This window comes from Dendropsophus ebraccatus, chromosome 5 (assembly GCF_027789765.1).
Source record: "Dendropsophus ebraccatus isolate aDenEbr1 chromosome 5, aDenEbr1.pat, whole genome shotgun sequence".
NCBI classification, from domain to species: domain Eukaryota; kingdom Metazoa; phylum Chordata; class Amphibia; order Anura; family Hylidae; genus Dendropsophus; species Dendropsophus ebraccatus.
The window spans coordinates 47,826,262-47,848,440 of record NC_091458.1 but is presented as its reverse complement, the minus strand read 5'-3'; the positions used below and the strand labels follow the sequence as shown (position 1 = coordinate 47,848,440).

General features: G+C 44.8%; 1 protein-coding gene across 1 annotated transcript; it reads left to right on the top strand.

The window, feature by feature from the left end:
* The first annotated feature begins 1,531 nt into the window (after positions 1 to 1,531).
* TROAP (trophinin associated protein) lies at positions 1,532 to 22,071 on the top strand. Its single transcript, XM_069970081.1, has 8 exons — positions 1,532 to 1,760; positions 6,759 to 7,072; positions 9,108 to 9,294; positions 11,017 to 11,174; positions 17,890 to 17,983; positions 20,554 to 20,666; positions 20,750 to 20,898; positions 21,972 to 22,071. Exons 2-8 carry the CDS (start codon positions 6,818 to 6,820, stop codon positions 22,066 to 22,068), a joined length of 1,053 nt encoding a protein of 350 aa, XP_069826182.1. The 5' UTR covers positions 1,532 to 1,760; positions 6,759 to 6,817; the 3' UTR covers positions 22,069 to 22,071.
* Positions 22,072 to 22,179: the final 108 nt, after the last annotated feature.

Sequence of the window (22,179 nt, the reverse complement as noted above, 5' to 3'; positions counted from 1 at the left end):
CAAGCACGGTCCCGAAACAGATTATGCTTGTAATCCAAGGCACCACTGTACTTGCAAGTACAGTGCAAAACTTGGCAACAACAATAGTAGCAAAACAGATATAAGAAGAATAGAGTAGTAGCAGGTGTCAGGGATAGAGGGCCCCTTGCCTAATGTAGTGCTGGGATGTGGTGAAGTGTGTATAGTGATTAGAAGAACTCCTCGTACTCGCATATAGATAAGTCTTAGTTATCCATCGGCCACAGAAAGCGCATGCACGAAACATCCGTTGCCATGTGTTAATCCATGTCTACCACTGTTTATTATCGGTGTCATGTACTTCACGAATGAATGACCATTCAATTCAAGTGGTGAGTGCCGTTCATCTGTCTTTATGAATAGAACTTTGCTATATTGGAACAGAGCACCACATGTGGTTAACCATTACCTGCCCATGTGAACTACTCACCTACAGGACAATAGTGGCAGTGCAAGATTTCCCTTTTTGTTTGAAAATCTGCAAAAATTAGAAAATGAGCGAACCTGGAGCATGCTCGAGTCGATCCGAACCCGAACTTTCGGCATTTGATTAGCGGTGGCTGCTGAAGTTGGATAAAGCCCTAAGGCTATGTGGAAAACATGGATATAGTCATTGGCTGTATCCATGTTTTCCAGACAACCTTAGAGCAGCCACCGCCAATCAAATGCCGATCGTTCGGGTTTGGATCGACTCGAACCCGAACCCGGTTCGCTCATCTCTAATAAAAAGTGATCAAAAACTCACATATACGTAAGCAAGCAATAAAATGACACATCAAATAGCCCCAAAGACCAAAAAATAAAAGCGTTATATAGATGGTAATAGAGCAATTTTAAACCTTTTTTTTAAGTTTTTCATTTTTTAAAAGCAGTAAAATGAAATTCAAGTTATATAAATTTCCTATTGTAATCGTACTGACTTGAGGAACACAGATAATATGTCAGTTTTCCCACAGGGTGAATGGTGTAAAGACAAAAACCTCCCTGGAATAAAAAAAAAACAATTCTTCCAACTTTACTGCACAAATCATTTTTTGTTCCAGTTTCGCAGCATATTTTATGGACAAATGAAGTAAGTCACTGCAACTTACAATTGGTGTCGTGTGGGTCTGTAGGTGAAAAAAATGCAAGCGCTATGGCGTTTTAGACTCAAGGAGGACAAAACAAAAGTGCAAAAAGGAAATTGTCCCATCATTTAGTTGGATTTATATCTGGAACATCAAGCACAGCCAACAGACTTTGTATATTTATATATATGAGAAAAAAATGAGCAATAAGAAGTCTGGTAATAAAAACATTAAGTAGAAAACGTCATTGCATTGAAAACAAGAAGCATCCTCTAACTTTAAAAGTCCTCCGTCTATGAGTACATTGCGCATGCGCAGCACGCCTTACTGTGGACACAGTTCGCCTTCTACGGCTCTGTAACGGTTTCCAGGGGGATCTTCTTTCTCAGCAATCATCCAATCAGGATATAGTCACGTGGTTTTTGTGCGTTGTTCGTCACAGCTTTTTGCTCAATGCTGATTGGTTGGAAGGGACGTAGGCGTGTGCGTTATTGTTACTGTCTTCAACCAATCAGGAAGCGCAGCTTTTTACGAATTGTGAGACTTGAGCTAGAAGCTGAGACAGGAGCGGAGTGCTGAGAAGTCGGTGCACGGCCGGGACCGGAACCGATGCTGGACCCGGGCAGCTTCATGTGCCGCGCCGGGCTGAGTGTACAGGAGAGGCGGGCGGAGCAGGTGTGTACGGACGTTAGGCTTTCTCCGCTGCCCTCTTCCCTATGATAGCAGTCACAGCTCTGTCTATGGGGCACATAGGTGTATAGGGAGGCATACCTGCCGTGCCATGTGTCCTGCTGCGTCACCACTGCGGTGACTCTGCCCCGGGGCATACATAACCATCTCAGTGATCTCCTCGGGGCTCAGCCTGTCCTGTGTGTCCTCTGGGTACAGGATCATAGGGGGCTGTGTAATACAGCTGGGCTTAGGCGCTGTTCACATTACATATGCAAGTATGGTTGGAAAGCTCCCAGTATATGTAGCATATAGTCTATGTAGATGTCTCTAGGGCCCCACCACCTGTAAGATGCCAGAAGCATGTCTGTTTGCCAATCAGGGGCCAAGCATGTGTTACTGCTACCTGTGTGTGTGTATCTATCTATATATATATATATATATATATATATATATATATATATATATATATATATATAATCAGTATTAACAACTGCTGCTGCCCTAGGCACTAAACCTGAAGACGACCCATCTTCACGCTCCGATTGGCCATACCAGACCTGACCAATACCACCATACCCCCACCCCCCGGACTACGGGGCTTAGTGGTAAATACGGCCCTGTGTGTATATATATATATATATATATATATATATATATATAATGAGAGAAAATGTGCGGGGTCTCATTCATAACATTCAGTTATTTTTCAGGTCCCTCTATCTGCAAAAACCCGTCCATAATGCATCTTTGGTTTTCTCCGCACCAGCAAAAAAAAAAAAAAAAAAAGTTGGCAAGGTGTTAGTTTGAATTGGGTGATCTGTATTTTTTTGCATACGTTATGGATGTAACATCCACAAAAAAATAAATGCGTTCCCATTGATTTTTATTGGCTGATTGTTCTACAGTTACAGTTTTGCGTACTAGATTGCGCATCCTAAAAACCATTCGAAATCAATGGGCCCTAAATTTCTCCCCATTCTGCAATTACGGACAAATTTATGGAATATGTGAATAAGGCCTAAGTTCACGCTGTGATGATGTGGTCTGGCCTTTGTATATGTCGGCATTCCATATGAAAAAAGGATGCTCACCTATACTGTGGCCCTGCACTGGGCTCCCTCACTATAGTGGTGTGAACGTAGTGACTGTGTTCGGGCCACTTCCCGCATGTATATGTTTATTTAGCTGCAGTCAGTAGATAAATGCTCTTTAAATGCTGTGTAGATGTAGGATGGACTGCAGCAAAGGAAATTTCCAAGGAAAACTCCCGTCCACAGCAGAGGCCATCAATAGCTGTGTGACGCCAACACCCGGCACCCCCACCGATCAGCTGTTCTGCACAACTGTAGTACCTGGAAGGAAACAGTATACAGGAGCCATAAGCCTGAACTCAGAGTGGGAGCTGCACTGCAGGAACCCAGCTCCACCACCAAACAATGTACAGAGCTAAGGGCCCTATCGCACTGTCCGATTATCGTGCGAAATATCGTTATATCGTTCGAATTTAACCGATAATCGTTCTGTGTAATTGCAGGCAATGATCGAAAAATCATTACTATGTCTTTGATTGTTGATTTAGATCTGAACCTAAAATTATCGCTAATCGTTCACTGTATCGTTTCACGTTCGTTCGCTCAAGTTCCGCATTTTTCTCACTAATCGTTCAGTGTAATAGCACATTGTCCATTGTTTTGCTGGGATCAGAAGGAATAAACGATGATGGTAACGATCGCAGTAACAATCGTAACTAACGACCATCGTTCTGTGTAATATGGTGAACGATTTTAGGTTAACGATAAACAATCTCGTTTGCTATTGTTTATTGTTAGTTAATTGTTAAAAATCGCTCCGTGTAATAGGACCCTAAGGCGTCCGACTTATTACATTGTTTACTTCTGGTCCAATGACTATGCAGCTGATCAGTGGAACTATTGGGTGTCAGCGCTCAGCTATTGATGGCTCATCCTCTCGATAGGCCATCAATAGGTTTTTACTAGAATACCTTTTTTAAAGGGAGCCAGTCAGCAGGATTGTGCGGATATGGTTCCCAGCTGCATCATATGGATCTACTGTGCAGCTTCCTGAGGCCACCAGGCACATCTGCAGCAGTAGCTTTACATCAGGGAAAAAGAAGTTTTATTCTGGCGTGGGAGAGGGGTGGCAACTAGTCATCTGGGTTGGGAGCCGACTGTGACTAGTCACTGCTCTCTGCCTGTCAGCTTGTTCTGCGAGGATGATTGACAGGTAGAGAGACCGCTAACAGGTTTTTCTGCTTGTCAATCATTCCCGCAGAATGTGCTGACAGGCAGAGAGCAGTGACTAGTCAGGGGGAACTCCCCGCCCAGATGACTAGTTGCAGCCCTTCTCTCAGCCTCATACACCAGAATAAAACTCTTTTTTTCCACGATGTAAAGCAGCCGCTGCAGACATGGCTGGAGGCCTCGGAGAGCTACGCGGTAGGTCTATACTGTGCAGCTGGGAACCATATTGGCACAATCATGCTGGTCAGTTCCCTTTAAGGCTCCGTTCACAAGGAGCAAAAGTGGCGGAATCCTGTCAGCCTCCCTGTGATAATGGCAGTCCATGGGAGGAACATGTTCATTTTTCAGCACGGAAAGAGGAGGCGCGCGAACCTCCCATAGACTGTCATTATCACAGGGAGGCTGGCGGGATCCTCTGCCGCGGTATTCCGCCACTTTTGCGCCGTGTGAACGGAGCCTAGTGCGGTGTAAACTTAGGGTGCCTTTACACAGATTTATCTGACAGGTTTTTGAAGTCAAAGCCAGGAATGGATTTGAAAAGAGAAGAGATCCCAGTGTTTCCTTTATGACCGGTCCTGTTTATAGTCTGTTCCTGGCTTTGGCTTCAAAGATCTGTCACATAAATCTCTCTGTGTAAATGCACCCATAGTTTTTTTTTTTTTTTTTCATACCAGAAACCTAAATGTGATGTATACTTTATTCCTATAAAGTCATATGCTGGAGCAATGTCATGGCGTATATAGCACAATGTGAGCTGAGCCATAGGAACATTTAAAGGACAACTCCGGCGAATTTTTTTTTTGGCTTATTTAACACACATTACAAAGTTATATAACTTTGTAATGTGGTTAAATACCCGGTCTGGCCCCCTTCCCCCGACCCACCACCCCGGAAGTTAAAGAATATATACATTACCTATTACGGTCGTCACGGTCCTCTTCTCTGGTGTCGAGTGACGTCAGAGCTGGGGGGCGGTCCGGGTCTTCTTCCTCTTCGGCGTCTTCATTGAGAGTGAATGGGAGAGAAAAGGCTGCTGGTGCACATGCGCACCAGCAGCCTTTTCATTGGCTGTAGCGCATCACATGGCTTCCAGCTTGCTCAGCCCTGATTGGCTCCAGCCAATGAAAAGGCTGCCGATGCGCAAGCGCGCTGGCAGCCTTTTCTCTCTCATGGACCCGGAAGAAGGAGACATCGCTGGACAGCGGACACAGGTGATGGTGAGGCGGACGGCGGGCGAATGGAGTGGCGATCGTCACCGGAGGGATGGTGAGTATGGTGTCTGTGTGTGTCTGTGTTTTTTTTTTTTTTTTGGGGGGGTCCCGCCGGAGTTGTCCTTTAAAGGGGTTTTTGTCTAACTTTAAATCACTTCCTAATGTGGTGTCATTCTGAATACTATACCCACTGCCCAATTGTAGACCCTGTATTCCCTCTTGACTCCCACACCCCTGTGTTCTTTCCAGCATGGGCACAGAGCACCCACTCGGGCCGTGTAATGGTGACATGCTGGAAGCAGACTCAATTTGTATGACGTTGCCATTGAACCTATGGCAGAAATAAAGTGAGCTGCTCTGCTACCTAGCACTTGCCAGGATTTACCATACCGTGGGCAACTGCGGCCCTCCAGCTGTTGCAGGAACTACAATTCCCATCATGCCTGGACAGTTACAGCCAAAGCTTTGGCTGTTCAGGCCTAATGGGGATTGTAGTTCCGCAACAGCTGAAGGGCCGCAGTTGCCCATCCCTGCCATAAAGGATCACATTGCAGGAGAATACAGAACAAGAAAAGAGCATAGGCCTAGATTTATTAGCCTGAGACAAAGTTTTTTTCCAATTAACCAATTGGCTCAGCTTTCATTTCTCACATTGCTCCGAACAAAATGAGGCATAAACTGTGATTGGTTGCTATGGGCGGATCAGGCAGTTCTCGAGCAGATAAATCTGGTCCCAGGGGTGTGTGTGTGTGTGTATATATATATATATATATATATATATATATATATATATATATATATATATATATATATATATATATATATATATATATATATATATATATATATATATATATATATATATATATATATATATATATAATCTCACACAGGTTGGCTTTGATTTTTCAGAGCACTGTAAGAAACTAAAGCTGTGCTGTGATTGGTTGCTATGAGTTACATACATACGTCAATCATAAATGAACCTCCTCCATTACCTATACAGTGCCATTGAGTATGATGGCTATATTGAGTATGATGGCTATATGTATATGTGGGATAAATGGTTATGATATATATCAAATATTGCGCACATCAGTGTAGCAGCCCATATTGTATTGTATATGCTGCGATTTAAAGCGGCACTATCAGCAGGTTCAGCCGTATGAACCTGCTGATATGCCACAGTAGATCATTACCTGAGAAGAGCAGGGCTGCTACTAAATCTTGTCTTCTGCCCCGCATAAACGATAGCTCCTAATTGGGGTTTTAGGAGTATTTGGGGCGTCCCCCTAAGTGCCGAGCACCAGCTTGGTACGCCCAATCCGCCTCCAAACTCTTCTAGCTTCTACAACCAGTGGTAAACAAATGAAGAACGATCAGACTCGAGTTGCACTCATCTCTACTAGTCACCCATCCTTTTGAGTAAATATAATCTACACTGAAACATATTCTGAAGGCCAGTGTCATGCTTCTGCTAGTGACTTTCAATATACCATAATTTTCTGACTTTCCCCCTCTCTCCCTAGGGATATTTTGGAGGTTGCTTGAGCCTTAATGTGAGAAGTGCCCACTGTGAGTAGACTACATGACGGAAATGCAGTCTTGCAATGAAGCTATATCAGAGTTCGGATGCAAGTCCTCCATTGTTCCGAAGACCACATGGATGAAAGGGAAAGAAAATGGGATGAATGCTCCAACGGGTATTCAGGCAAGCAAGCAAAAAACACCATTAGAGATGTCACAGGACCCCCCGAGAAGCAGACTGCCAATTCCCTCAAAAACCAAGGAACCTCTTGATTTCCAAAAGCTGCATCAGTCCTGGCAGAACCAGTTTCAGAAGGTACACAAGGGGCGATATTACACTCTGGTGTTTACCCTGTCTTTACCTTGCAGTTTTCACCTCTTTACACAAAGAATGAATCTTCATAACAGTATAATTTAAAGGGTGTTCAGTAGTGAACATATACTTCACACATGCTGGGGTGCCAAGCACTTGCTGAAGCTAGCACTGGCTTTTTCAACTAATCCTGAAATAATACGTAATATTTGCCTGTTTATGTTTAACCCCTTAGCGACCCATGACGTATCTGATACGTCATGGTGCCGCTCTGGGTGTTCAGAGAGGGGTCCCGCCGGGACCCCGCTCTGAACGGCGCTGATCCCGGCTGACACGTGCAGCCGGGCAGTGCCTCTATTAGCCGGCGCGGGTCCCGTTGCCGCGCCGGCTAATTAAGCCTCTAAGTGCAGCTGTCAAACCTGACAGCTGCACTTAGATGCTGTGCTCTCCGTGTCCCTGGTGTCTAGTGGGACGGAGATCCGTTCTTCTGCCCGTGCCGGGCCTCAGCGTCGGAATGACGCTGATCCCGGCTCGGCAATAGATTGCTATGGCCTGCAGCAGGCCATAGCAATCTATGACCGATCTGATCGATCTTTGCTGTGTATATACACAGCATTGATCTCTATGAGAGATCAATGCTGTTTATATACGAGTCCCCCAGGGGGGCTTCTAGTTAAAGTAAAAAAAAAGTAAAAAAGTGTTTTTATTAATAAAAAAATCCCCTCCCCTAATAAGTCCAAATCACCCCCCTTTTCCCATTTTATAAATATAAATTAATAAATAAATAAATAAACATAATTAGTATCGCCGTGCGCGTAATCGGCCGAACTATTAATTAATCACATTCCTGATCTCGCACGGTAAACGGCGTCAGCGCAAAAAAATTCCAAAGTGCAAAATTGCGTATTTTTGGTCGCATCAAATCCAGAAAAAATGTAATAAAAAACGATCAAAAAGTCGTATATGCGCAATCAAAGTACCGATAGAAAGAACGCATCATGGCGCAAAAAATGACACCTCCCACAGCCCCATAGACCAAAGGATAAAAGCGCTATAAGCCTGGGAATGGAGCGATTTTAAGGAACGTATATTTGTTAACAATGGTTTGAATTTTTTACAGGCCATCAGATACAATAAAAGTTATACATGTTACATATCATAGTAATCGTAACGACTTGAGGAACATGCATAACAAGTCAGTTTTACCATAGGACGAACGGCGTAAATGCAAAACTCCCCGAAATCAAAACAAATAGTTTTTTTTTTCAATTTGACAGCGCAAATGATTTTTTTCCGGTTTCGCAGCATATGTTATGGAAAAATAATGCCTGTCATTGCAAAGTACAATTGGTTTCGCAAAAAATAAGCGCTCATATACGTCTCTAGGTGAAAAAATGCAAGCGCTGTTGACTTTTAAACTTAAAATGGAATAAACAAAAGCGCAAAAACGAAAATTGGCTTTGACCTTAAGGGGTTAAAGTGTATCTGTCATTTAAATGTCACTTTAGAAGAAGCAGTTGTCTTGTGTCCATTATGGTCTATGGAGAGGGGAGGGGCTGAGGGGGTGAGTGAGCACGGAGAGGAGAAAAGGCAGCTCTGCTCAGCACAACATCCTGCAATCTTATCTGACCTGTGAATTCAGTTTTTATGGGAGAGAGCTGTTTGCTGACACCTATTGCATGTGTATGGATCCTTTTATATTTACAAGTAGATTTCATTTGGCTGATATGTTTCTGACTATTGGGCAAATGAGAATTTATAGAAACTGTGTAAAAGGGCCAAGGAATGGGAAAATGCTCTTTCATTGTCCGACCACATTATGTGTGCCCAATAAAATCATCATTATCCAGTGATCGAGCCTTGTGAAGGCCAAGTAAGTGAGAGCTGTCCCCCTCCCTAAATATTTCAGTCTTTGGCAGTGGTGGTGATAGTAGCAGACACATTATTTGTTTGTAAATGAACAGGATAATTTTAGTTAGTGTTATCTAAAACTTTCAGCAATTTTGTAAATTTTTGTAATCTTCTGGTTTCTTTTTAGGGTAAAGCAGTGAAAAAAAGGCCTTGCACTCGCACTCAACCTTTCAACTTTTCTCAGCCAAGAGATCGATCTCGAGTAACTACAGATAAAGGAGAGCCTGTGAATCCTCAAGCGAATCACAGAAGGAGGGAACCATTAGCTGAAGTCACTCAGAAAAATCAAGGTTCCAAGGATGCTGAAGAGAAAGGTAAATGTAATTTTACACTACTTATAATTTTATTAAGCAACATCCATAGTTGCAGTTTTGCAACAACGGACGTTATTTAATGAAATTGCTGATCACATTGATTATTATGGAATCCCGGCCGGAGTGTATACACTTTCTGTATACACTCTGGCCGGGATTCCTTGTGGCCGCAGAAAAAACTGACATGTCCGTTTTGTGCGGCCGCTATTTGAGTGAAGCACGGACGAGGAATGCCTGTACTGGAGTGTTTTCCTGCACGACATGAAAGTGTTTGAATGCTCGCGCCTCTGTAATGACACGGCTGCAAGGCAATGTCATTACAGCGACACAAACAGTCAAACAATTTGCCAGTTCCCGGCATGATATTAATGCGTGCCATACGGCAAACACTCCAGTTAAGGCATTCCCCGTTCATGAAACGAGTGAATGCAGCTGAACTGTCATTTAAAACGACTTTGCAAAAATTTAATATTAAAATTGATTTTTAAGAAACCCTGTAATAGTTTTTTTTTTAGGCAAAAGAGTTTCTTGATGTACTCAAAAAGCTGTTTTCCAGCTACCCCCTTTGGGGCACTTTGGAGACTGTCTGGGCACATAAAATGCTGGATTCACAGGTCAGACTGCTCAATGCTGGTCTGGGATTTCAGTATGATCTGTGCTATCTTCTATACACAACCGATCACAGCTTAGTTTTCAGCTCTGGTAAAATAAAATCTGAGCTGTGATTGGGTGCTGTGGGCAGTTTACACCAGGTGTATATTTACACCCATAAATCTCCCCCGGGGTGTTTCTCTCATCTCCCCGCTCACTTACCCCCTTGGCCCCTCCCCCATCCATAGACCATAATAAACACAGCTCCTTATATGGGGCAATTGGCATCTGCTTTATAAGAGTTTGTTTTTCCTTTCTTTATATCAACACAGTCGAATTATAGGATGGACCTAACCTTTATTAATTATGTACCTATGTGAAAAATTTTGACTTTTTCCTAAACTATTGCAATGCTTTCTTGTAAGAAGTTTACTTTTTAATCTTCGCACATAACAGAAGGTATAGTCTCTGCACTAACAGGAAAATCACACCTGCAATATCCTGGCACTTGTGGAGTTTTACCGCTAGTGGCCCGATATGCAGCCACTGGTGTTGTTTTACTTTACAGAAGACAGTCTATTCATATTGCACAAAAAAGGAACAACGTAGCACTCACTAATATGCTGCTAAATGACAAACTTTATTCCATGCGTTAAAAGTGGAGCATAGACGCTGGCACGACAAGGCTACAGCCATTTCGCGTGCATCAAGCTGTAGCATTGTCTTGCAAGTGTCCATGCTCCACTTTTAACGCATGGAATAAAGTTTGTTTTTTAGCAGCATATTGGTGAGTGTTATTTTGTTCCTTTTTTTGTGGGCTGGGTGTGAATTTTCCCTGCAGTTTAAGGGTTAACGCACTAGGCTGTCTTGCTGCAGATTTCCACATGAAAATTCCCAAGGGAAATTTTCAGCACCAGCTAACTAAACGTAATTTATTTACAGTGTGTATATATAATATTTTTTTATTTTATATCTAGTCTACACAGCAGACTGTTTGTTATGCATGTATGTTTATGTCAAATTTCCCTTGGGGAAAGTAAAATCCACAAATCTGCTCTGAACTCCATGCAGTGCGTTTACATGACATGTGCATGACTTTTTTTTTTTTTTTTTTTTTTTTTTTTTTTTTAGGTGGTTCAGAAGAATTTAAAGCTGACCCTGCAGCCCTTGCCAGTATTCTCTCTCATATTGGTGTATCAAATGCTGCTGCTGGTAAACTTAGCTTGGCTCAGAGGGTGCCCATGAGAGGGTCATCGATCACTCAGTCATCAAACATCTGCAAAAACACGGTAAGTGACATGCAGCATTATTTGTCTTTACCAGCCTTTACCCACATGGGAATGCATTTTATTTAATAATATTTAGAGTTTTATAAAGTTGTTGTTTCACTTTTCTATCTCTTAGGCTAGGCTCACATTGTGTTCTTGACCCATGCCGGGCCACACGTCTGAAACCTTTGAAAAAAGGTTAGCCTGACGACCCCGTTGACTTGAATGGGCAGGATGTAGTCATTTTGTGACTACGTTCTGTCTAGGATGACTTCTTCTGTGCAGGACTTGATCCTTCCAGGAAATTAACAGAACGTAGTCGCAAAATGACTATATCCTGCCTATTCAAGTCAACGAGACCTTCGGCTACACGTTGGGTTAACTTTAGCATCCTTTTTTCATAAGATTCCTGACATGTAGCACATGATTTATAATATCGAGAAGATGATGGGAAACCAGGCAATCTTCTGCTCTGCCTCATGTCCTGCCTCTCAATCAGTCCACTTGTTGGCGGAGTAACCCCACCTTTTTAGAGGTTACCAGAAGGGCAACCCTGTGTACACAAAGATGTTCTACTGGAAAGTGTTGCCATATTCTTTTACTAAAATGGCCGGCCATCCCATTCCTCCCTCAGCCCTCTAGCAGAAGGACTTTGGATCGTGGAGGTTGGTGGGGAACATCTTAACGTCTAGCTTCCCCCTCCTCTCTATCTCTCAATCTCTTTAAGGCCATGGAAGGTTTCTGCCTCTGTAGGATTTTTTTCTCTCCTCACCTTCACGACGGCACCACAGGAGTTAACTCTTGCCCTAGGGACAGGAAAAGCACACAGCGAGAGGTTAAAAGCCCCTCCCCTTCCCCCAGACACCAGTGCTTTTCCTGTCCCTGAAGGGCAGGCACGAGAGGTGTGGGGGATCCGTCGGAAGGTGAAGAGATCCCCTTGAAGAATAAATTCCCCCTTACCAGGGGAATCGATTGGGTTCATCCCCTTCCTTCCCTGGAGGCAGCTGGCGGGGGGGTATGGGGAGGCCCGCTCGCTCGCCATCCTCCGGTGACGGGACGTGCGGGGATTGCGGGGCCGCGGTCTTCAGTTCTCCCCTGCGGCAACACGTCCAGGTTGGGCTCCGGTAGGCGTGCGGCCTTCTCAGCGTCCGCCGCGGCCTACTTCCGGTTACGACTAGTTCCGCCTGAAGTGGGGCATGGAGTCCGACATGCGTCCCCACGTGACGTAACGTGGCGCGCTGACGTCACACGCCGGAAGCGGATGCTTCGGCTGCCGACAAGAACGCCGGGCGGTGCATTTAAAGGACAGGCTCCTCTCTGCGGGTCGCCCGTCCTGAGGTCTGCTTTCAAGATGGATTCAGCGCCAGCATCATCTGCAGACATGCCTTCGCACCCGCCAGCGGCGGTAAGTGTGCCATTCTATGCTACACTGGGGGGTTGTGGTGCAAATGTGTTTTCCACCTATGTCAACCCTCTCTCTCTCTGGGTGCCCACCTGCTGGTTTCACTAGGGGTGGGGCTTCCTCATTCTCCTGCCATGATTCTAAAGTACTGTGTTCATGCCTAGGAGAAAGAAGCCACTCAGAAAGAGAAGGAGAAATCCAGACCTCCTCCCCCACCTGCAAGGAGATGCATTAATTGCAATACTAGATTACCATCATCATGTAAACTGAACATTTGCACGTCCTGCATAAATGAATTCATAAAAGAGGATAGATCATCTTTTCTGTCTGATATAAGGCAAATGATCAAAGATGAAATTAAAGGTTCTAATCCAGTCGCTCAGCCTGTGGCAACAGCTCCTGCTCCAGAACCAGTTATCAATCCTCTCCCTCCTCTGCGGGTTGATCCTCCTGCTCCCCCGGTTGAAATTACTCCTGCAATGATTGTTCCAGGATGTTCGGGATCCTCAGTGTCTTCCATTACATCTAAAAGACACAGGTCTCCATCTTCCTCCTCAATATCTGAGGTTGAATCGGGCCAGATTTCTGATTCTGGGGTTTGGTCTGAAGCTTCGGACACCCAGGAAACAAGGAAGAAGTATTTCTTTCCTTCTGAACGAATTTCCCTTTTATTAAAAGCAGTCAGAGCTGCATTAAGTTTTGCGGAAAAGGAGGAGGAGATCTCGGCCGCAGACCAGTTATTCGCAGGTCTTAAGGCAAAGAAGAGATTGGGGTTTCCTATTCATAAAACCATAAAGGAACTAATTTCAGATGAATGGAAAAAAAAACGAGAAGAGGATATCAGTTCCCTCAGATATCAGGCGACGTCTTCCCTTTGATCCTGAGGAAACTGAGGAATGGGAGGTCCCTCTGGTGGACGCCCAGGTGGCGAAAGTCTCTAAAAAGACTATTATTTCATTTGAAGACTCCACACAACTCCACGATCCGATGGATCGAAAAGCCGAGAGTTTATTGAAAAAGTCCTGGGAGACGGTGACTTTTTCAATTAAAAACAATATAGCTGCTACTTGTGTAGCCAGAGCATCGCATGTCTGGGTTAATCAATTAGAGGAACATCTGAGGAGCAATATGTCAAGGGATAATATAATTGACTCTCTTCCTCTCCCAAAAGACGCCATCGGCTTCTTAGCAGACGCCTCAGCTGAAGCTATACGTGTCGCTGCCAAGGATGGAGCCCTAATTAACTCGGCCCGACGGGCCTTATGGCTAAAAGATTGGACGGGAGATAAAATCTCCAAATCCAAACTTTGTGGCCTACCCTTTGAGGGCAAATATGTTTTTGGGTCAGCCTTAGACAAGCTTCTAGAAAAATCATCCGACAAGAAAAAGGCTCTCCCAGAGGAGAAAACGCAAAAGAAACAGGAGCAGACTCAACGTCCTAAATATCAGGACAAATATAAAGGGAAATCTAAAAGAGGTCGTTGGAGCTATTCCAAAGGGGGCAAGAATTCGAATATTTTTTTCAAGCCCCGTGATGGAAAAGACAAACAATGACATAGCTCCAGTCGGGGGGATACTGTCCAAGTTTTGGGAGTCTTGGACAGAGGTCACAAAGAATCAATGGATTCTAGATGTAATCCGAGAAGGATACAGGATAGAATTTATCCAATCTCCTCCTGAAAAGTTCAGAATCTCCCAACAATCCTCTCTATCCCTTCAGTTGGAACTTACTCAAAGTGTCAGGAACTTGATAAGCTCCAAAGTAGTGATCCCAGTCCCAGTGAAGCAACTCTGGAGGGGACACTACTCGAATCTATTCTTAGTTCCCAAGCCCAATGGGACCTACAGACTCATCATCAACCTAAAACCTGTAAAACAAATATGTGAGATACAGGAGGTTCAAGATGGAGTCAATAAAAAGTACAACTCCTCTAATCCCAACAGGCACCATGATGGCGTCAATCGACTTAAGAGACGCGTATTACCATGTACCGATTCACCCATCCTCCCAAAAATACCTAAGGTTTGCCATCAAGATGGACGGGAAGGTACAACATTTTCAGTTCTGCGCCTTTCCCTTCGGGATCTCGTCAGCTCCACGCATATTCACCTGCATCATGAGCGAGGTCACTTCCTATCTACATCTGCAGGGTATCAACGTGATTGCCTACTTAGACGATCTTCTTCTAGTAGCAAACTCTTCCTGGAAGCTTCTAGAGGATCTATCACTTACCAGGAACCTCCTTCTCGCTGGGATGGTTCCTGAATGACAAAAAATCAGACCTCAACCCAGGTACAGAAAAAATCTTCCTGGGAAATCTTCTCAACTCAGTAAAACAAATGTCTTTCCTTCCATCAGAGAAAGAGGAAGCTCTCATGGAAAAGATAAAATTGTTTCGCAGGAAGAAAGCATGTCGTATCAGGGAAGCCATGTCAGTTCTGGGATCAATGACCGCATGCATTCCAGCGGTACCATGGAGCCAGGCACACTCCACAGATCTGCAGTTCCAAATTCTCTCATCTTGGAACAAACAGAAGTGGGGACTAGACAAGATAATGGAAATTCCGTTATCAGTCCGTCAGTCTCTAAACTGGTGGTTAGACCCGGCAAATCTGAGGAAGGGAGTTCATTGGAACCCAGTTCCAAAGAGGATTCTTACCACGGATGCAAGCATGTCAGGTTGGGGTGCGAAGGTGGACTCTTTTCTATACCAGGGCACTTGGTCTCTGGAAACAGCCGGAAGATCATCCAACTACAGGGAACTCCTTGCGGTATGGATGTCTTTGCAACAAGCCAAGGATACCTTGCAGAGATCTCATCTTCATGTCCTCATGGACAATATAACAGTGGTTGCGCACCTGAGACACCAGGGGAGCACAAAACAAAACTCCCTCCGATATATCTCGGACAAGATATTTCGCTGGGCAGAAAAGAACCTTCTCTCGGTTACAGCCACTCATCTCCGGGGAATAGAAAATTCACAGGCAGATTACTTAAGCAGGCATGTCCTATTGCCGGGGGAATGGAACCTGAAGGATTCGGTCTTCAAGATGATTACGGGGAAATGGGGCCCACCACAGGTAGACCTCTTTGCGAACCACAGGAACAAGAAGACAAGGAACTTCTTCTCCCTTCAACCAATTGGAAACCCGTTAGGAATAGATGCTTTAGCTCACACCTGGACCTTCAGCCTGGCCTACGGGTTCCCACCTATTCCTCGAATACCCAAGGTATTACAAAAGATCTTAAAGGAAGAGGTGACAGTAATATTAATTGTCCCATTCTGGCCCAAAAGAGCCTGGTTTGGGATGCTGAAGAAGATGGCCCTGGAACCTCCTTTGCTTCTGCCGTCAGACCCGGTCCTTCTACATCAGGGTCCACTTCTCCATCCAGGACTTGCAAATCTAAAACTTTCAGCATGGATCCTGAACGGGAGATGCTTAGAAGCAAGGGGCTTTCAGATACAGTAATTTCTACCATCCAGAACAGCAGGAAACCAGTGACCTCAAAAATCTATTTGAAAATCTGGAAAGTCTTTAATGCCTGGTGCCCGACTAAGCTGGCCTTTCCTGCTGATCCCAACATCCCGCTTATTCTGGATTTTCTTCAGGCAGGCCTAAACAAAGGCTTAAAACCAGCCACCCTCAAGGTGCAGATTTCTGCCTTATCAGCAATCTATGATTCCAACATTGCTGACAACACATGGGTGAAAAGATTTATGAGGAGTGCAGTCAGACAGAATCCTCCTATTTAAAAATTTACTCCCCCCCTCCCCCCCCTGGGATCTAAACATTGTACTTGAAGGTCTGACTCAACGTCCCTTCGAGCCATTACCAGAATGTGACTTAAAATTTCTGTCATACAAAGTCGCTTTTCTTGTAGCAATTGTGTCAGCAAGAAGAGTAGGAGAGATGCAGGCATTTACTATTAGAGAACCCTACTGCCTGATCCAAGAAGACAGAATTGTCTTAAAAACAGATCCAAATTTCTTACCTAAGGTAGTAACGTCTTTTCACAGATCTCAAGACGTAGTTCTTCCCTCCTTTTGTTCTTCACCAAGGACTGACCTGGAACACAAGTTACATTCCCTTGATGTAAGAAGAGCAGTCTTACACTACCTTAAAATATGTGAACCATGGAGGAAAGATCAGTCGCTTTTCGTTCAGTTCCAGGGGAAAAACAAGGGAAAAAAGGTGTCAAAGAGCGTGTTAGCTCGTTGGATAAGAAACGCTATAATTGAATCTTATAGTCTACAAGATCTACCATCCCCACTGCTGGTCAAAGCCCATTCCACCAGGGCTATAGCAACAACATGGGCAGAGAAGGCATGTGCATCTATTGAGCAGATCTGCAAAGCAGCCACCTGGTCCACTCCACATACCTTCACGAGACACTACAGGCTACAACGCAACGAAGACCTTGCGTTTGGTAGGAAAGTTCTACAAGCTGTGGTCCCTCCCTAAGGTAATTTGTTGGTATTTCTCCTGTGGTGCCGTCGTCCAATCTTCTGGTGTCTGGGGGAAGGGGAGGGGCTTTTAACCTCTCGCTGTGTGCTTTTCCTGTCCCTAGGGCAAGAGTTAACTCCTGTGGTGCCGTCGTGAAGGTTTCGGAGAAACCGTCTTACCGGTAAGACTAATACGTCTTTTGCAGCGTTTCTTTGGCCTAGAGAACCACTGGGCTCTTCTACAGCCCTTTTGTCCAAGCCCCTATATTTTCTGCAGTTGCAGACACGTCTGACATGCTTCTATACTGATGGCTCCTAGCCTGCTCTTTATCTCTCCACCTGCTCTTTATCTCTAAAGAGCTCTCCGGCTCTTTATCCCTCTGTGTAACATGTCCTCCTCTGCAGGACAGTTCACAAAGCCATGCCCTGCAGTGGTGCCCTTTTGGTAACAGTATTCCGACAAAGAAAAGGTAACTGTTTTTGTTTGAGCCCATGGCAGCACCCTCCAAGGTTGCTGTCATAGGGTTAAAGGGGGGAAAAGGTCTTTATTCTAGTGACGCTGAGCACCAGTGATCCCTTCTTTGGTGGGTTTAGCTTGTCCACAGATCAGGATATGTTGGTGCGGTTCTATTATTTTTCCTCTTTCTTTGCTTTGGTTCCTGTGGAAGGGGTATGACCTGCACAGGTAAAGCCAACACTACCGTTATACCTACTGTTAGCCTTTGAATTCGACTAGAAAAGTATTCTATGCCAACAGGTGCCGTATAAGTTTGGGGCATACTTAAATACACTGAAATACACACTTAAAACTATTAATGTCCATTTGATATACATATGTTATTTTTGTGTTGTGTTTTTTCTCATTGCATGTTTTTTCCTTTGTTTAAAGATGGTCAGAAGTTCTATGTATGCTGTCCTAAGGAGCCAGTCGGCATCCTCCAATTTGGACAGGGTGTCTTGTTTCTCCAAGATGCAGGCTAAAGGTATGTGCAAGGCACACAGTGATGTAAATTGATTCTACATAACTTATACATATCTGTGTTTTTCAAATTATTCATCTTTTTAATTTAGAATTTACTGACATTCGGTAATTTTAAAGGGTTGTTCTCATCGCCTAAACGTTTCTTAGTGCACAAAAAAAAATCAATTTTGCAAACTCTTTGCTTTATTGTTAACAGCTCATTTCCTAGGTTACCGACCACCGAGCTCCACTCCATGAGGGGTGGCCAGGCCATGACGTGATCACGCATGTCTCCGGGCCTTGTGGACTGTCCCTGGAGACGTTTGTACTCTGTGGGAGACACAGCGATGTAGAGATCTGCAGCTTTCTGTCCTCAATATGGTCCTCTAGACCAGTGCTTCCCAACCTTTTCCACCTGGGGGCACCCCTTGGAAAAATAAAAAATTTCCTCGGGGCACCCCTACTAAATAATGTTCTACAAAATGATGATTCTACCTCCATGATGATTCTTTCCAGATACGTTTCATCTCTTCAGAACCTGCGAGACAAACAATTTAGGCACCGCACATTTCTAGCAACTTCCTTTCCTTTCTCCCTCCTGTAGGCTCCCAAAGTAACTGCGCTGTTTGGTGTTATGTGCAGTAAAGCGAGTGGGAATGTGGGATGCCCCCTGTATGTAGGATCACCTGCTGTGCCCCCATGAGCTAATAATGCCCCTAGAGGTGCCCCCTATGAATTAATAATGTCCCCAGAGGTGCCCCCTATGAATTAATAATGCCCCCAGAGGTGCCCCCTATGAATTAATAATGCCCCCAGAGGTGCCCCCTATGAACTAATAATGCCCCCAGAGGTGCCCCCTATGAACTGATAATGCCCCCAGAGGTGCCCCCACGAGCTAATAATGCCCCCAGAGGTGCCCCCATATACTAATAATGCCCCAAGAGGTGCCCCCATGAGCTAATAATGCCCCCAGATGTGCCCCCCTATGAATTAATAATGCCCCCAGAGGTGCCCCCTATGAACTAATAATGCCCCCAGAGGTGCCCCCTATGAACTAATAATGCCCCCAGAGGTGCCCCCTATGAACTAATAATGCCCCCAGAGGTGCCCCCTATGAACTAATAATGCCCCCAGAGGTGCCCCCTATGAACTAATAATGCCCCCAGAGGTGCCCCCTATGAACTAATAAAGCCCCCTGCTCTGCCCCTAAAAAAACAAACAAACCTCCTACTCACCTAATCCCCGCTGTGGCTGCAGGCAGCAGCTCTCCTCCTCTTCTGGCTCCATCTTGCGAGCCGCGGGGTCAGGACGTCCGGCAGGCGTGATGACGTCACATCATCACGCCTGCCGGAGAGGTCACGTCCCGGCCTCCCATAGGCTGCTGGTATGAAGTGCTGGCAGCCTATGGGAGGGAATGTAGGAGCAGGATGCTGACTCTTTCTGCTCCTACATTATGCTCACTTTAATGTTCCGCCCGCTCACAGTGCGGGCGGAACATCAAAGTGTTCTGGGCATCCCGAGAAGCTGCACGGCCGCAGCTTCTCGAGATGCTTAAAGTGACAGTGCACATTTCCCACCGGGATCCCGCGGCACCCCTGGCAGGTTCTCCCGGCACACCAGTGTGCCGTGGCACCCCGGTTGGAAAACGCTGCTCTAGACAATACAGTCTGTGACCAGACAGTGAGGAAGGATTCATACAGGGCCTTATCTGTGTGTAAATTATCTTGCCTTGTCTTGGATACTAGCAGTATATTAAAACTGTCATTAAAATGTCTGTCAATTTAATAAAGTCTTTTTGACATGTTAGAGAGACACGTAAAAAGTTTTTGATCAGAACAAGAAGCGAGAAGCATACGGCTGAGCACTTCACCCTTCCCCGTTTGCCAATGTAGTCCATCTTCTGCAAGAAAAAGCCAGTCAGGGAGTAAAGCGCAAAACCACATGATTCTCCTTGTTAGCAATCAGTTGGGGAACACCCAGACCCTGTGAAGGTGTTTTTTTTTGTTTGTTTTTTTTTTTTTTTTTTTTTTTTTTTTGTTTTTGTTTTTTAAATAACAAACCTTATAAATGGGTCCTCTGGGGACATAATGCTTTTTAGCTATTGCTGGAAGCAAGTTAAAAATAAATATACTCTCCTCCCCTGATCCTTCTGTTCCCTCTCATCCTAATCAGTCAATCACTGGCTGCAGTGCTGTTGTATGTAAAAATAAATGTGTCCTCTGACAACCATTTTATTTGTCATGTCCAAAAGTTTGATTGGTTTGAGGTCTGGGTGATCAGACCCCCACTGACCGCTAGATAAATCCATGTAAAATGTGAGGCTTTGCCAACTGCCCTGTTTGAATGAAGTGGTGGTGTGATATGTGCCATGCTGCCCTGAGACTGACTGTGATGGCAAAGTACAACAGTTGAGACTGTCTCAGGCTACACAGCAAAGCTGACAGGAACAGTATTCACTTTGTGTCCCTTCTAGAGGCCATTGTGAGCATTATACTGAATTAAAAAAACTTTTCTTTATTCTATTTTTTTTATTTTTTTATTATACATTCATTTCCAATGATCTGTTAATTTCCCAACCTTTTGCTCTTTCAGTGAATGATCAAAAACCTGTGTTTAAGCAGAATCCGCTGGTGAAGAGGCATGTCCCTGACAGTAGCCTAAAGGAACTTGCAGCCTCCAACCTGGGGGATGAGCTTCAGTCACAGGTTAGCAGGAATTCTGACCGCTAATAAGATTTTTTTAAATATGTGAACAGAAATCTGAAAGGCAATGTTTGTTACTTGTATAGGAGAATCCAGTATTACAGCAGATGAATCAGACTGGCCAAGCACAAGCCTCCAGTGTGACTTCACCACCCCTCAGGAGTCAGGAGGTTACTACTGTGATGTCTGATCAAGTCACTGAAGGTAGAGAAAACTCTGCAGCAACAGCAGATGGGTAAGTGTTATGGTTTACATGGGACTTTACAATGTGGTGTTGGAGTGGAAACTGAAAATCTCTTGTGTATTCTAAGGCAGTCTATGGGAGGCTCACGTGCCTCCTCTCTCTCCACGCTAAAGAACGAACGTGTCCATTCTTCATTGCGGAAACAGGAGGCACGCGAACCTAAACTGTCATTATGACACGGAGGCTGGCGGAGTTCCGCCAGTTTTACTCTTTGTGAACGGAGCCTTAGTGTAACTACTATATAGATGCACGCAGAAGACCAGCTCAGAAACTGTCTCTGTAATCGTATTGTGCAGAGGGTGTACTATAAAGGCAACCAAGACCAACATTGGTGCCTAAGGGGTTACAAGCACGCATGGCTGATATGGGTGAAAGTTTGTTCTTCACCAAAGTATTAATGCAAATATTGCAAAGAGGTTGTCCTAGGAGGGTTTTTAAGATTGAGGTGTTAGGGTATATTCACACGGGCGGGCTCGCAGCGAGATTCTCGCTGCGAGCCCCGCAGGTCCTGTCAGTTCCCATAAACTACATACTTGCTGCGGTCTAAACGACCGCAGCGAGTATGTAATTATACCGCGCTTAACCCCTTCTACTCCCGCCGGCTCCCCCGCTGTAAGCAGCATACATTACCTGTCCTTGCTGCACGGGTCCGGCGTCCTGCTCTCCCGCCCGGCCAATCAGTGGCTGCGGCTGGGCAACACACTAATTGGCCAGACGGGAGAGCAGGACGCCGGACCCGTGCAGCAAGGACAGGTAATGTATGCTGCTTACAGCGGGGGAGCCGGCGGGAGTAGAAGGGGTTAAGCGCGGTATAATTACATACTCGCTGCGGTCGTTTAGACCGCAGCAAGTATGTAGTTTATGGGAACTGACAGGACCTGCGGGGCTCGCAGCGAGAATCTCGCTGCGAGCCCGCCCGTGTGAATATACCCTAAGTGTCCCTGTCATTAGAAAGATGCACTACTATGTGCATCTTGATGCAGGAGGAAGGGTCCATTGTGTTTGTGACATTGTACATGGTCTGATGCCAGATGGGGGTTGGTTATATTCAAGTTTATTTTTAGGTGTGAAAAGAATACATTAGAAGTGGATTTGTCTACAAGGAAAATTGATCCCATGAAGATGGGTGAGCAGCATCATTTCTCTTTGAGCCTTCAGTAGTGTGTGTGTGTTTGTGTGTGTTTTGTTTTGTTTTTGTATGTCTTGTGGTTTATAGTATTGTGTAATTTCAGGTGTCGTTTCTGTAGAGTTTGTTGCAGATTCGCAGGCATT

Coding starts and splice junctions, on each gene's coding strand:
- TROAP (XM_069970081.1), top strand. CDS start 6,818: ATGACGGAAATGCAGTCTTGCAATGAAGCTATATCAGAGTTCGGATGC. Junction 7,073..9,107: donor GGCAGAACCAGTTTCAGAAG/GTACACAAGGGG, acceptor GTTTCTTTTTAG/GGTAAAGCAGTGAAAAAAAG. Junction 17,984..20,553: donor CTCCAAGATGCAGGCTAAAG/GTATGTGCAAGG, acceptor TTGCTCTTTCAG/TGAATGATCAAAAACCTGTG.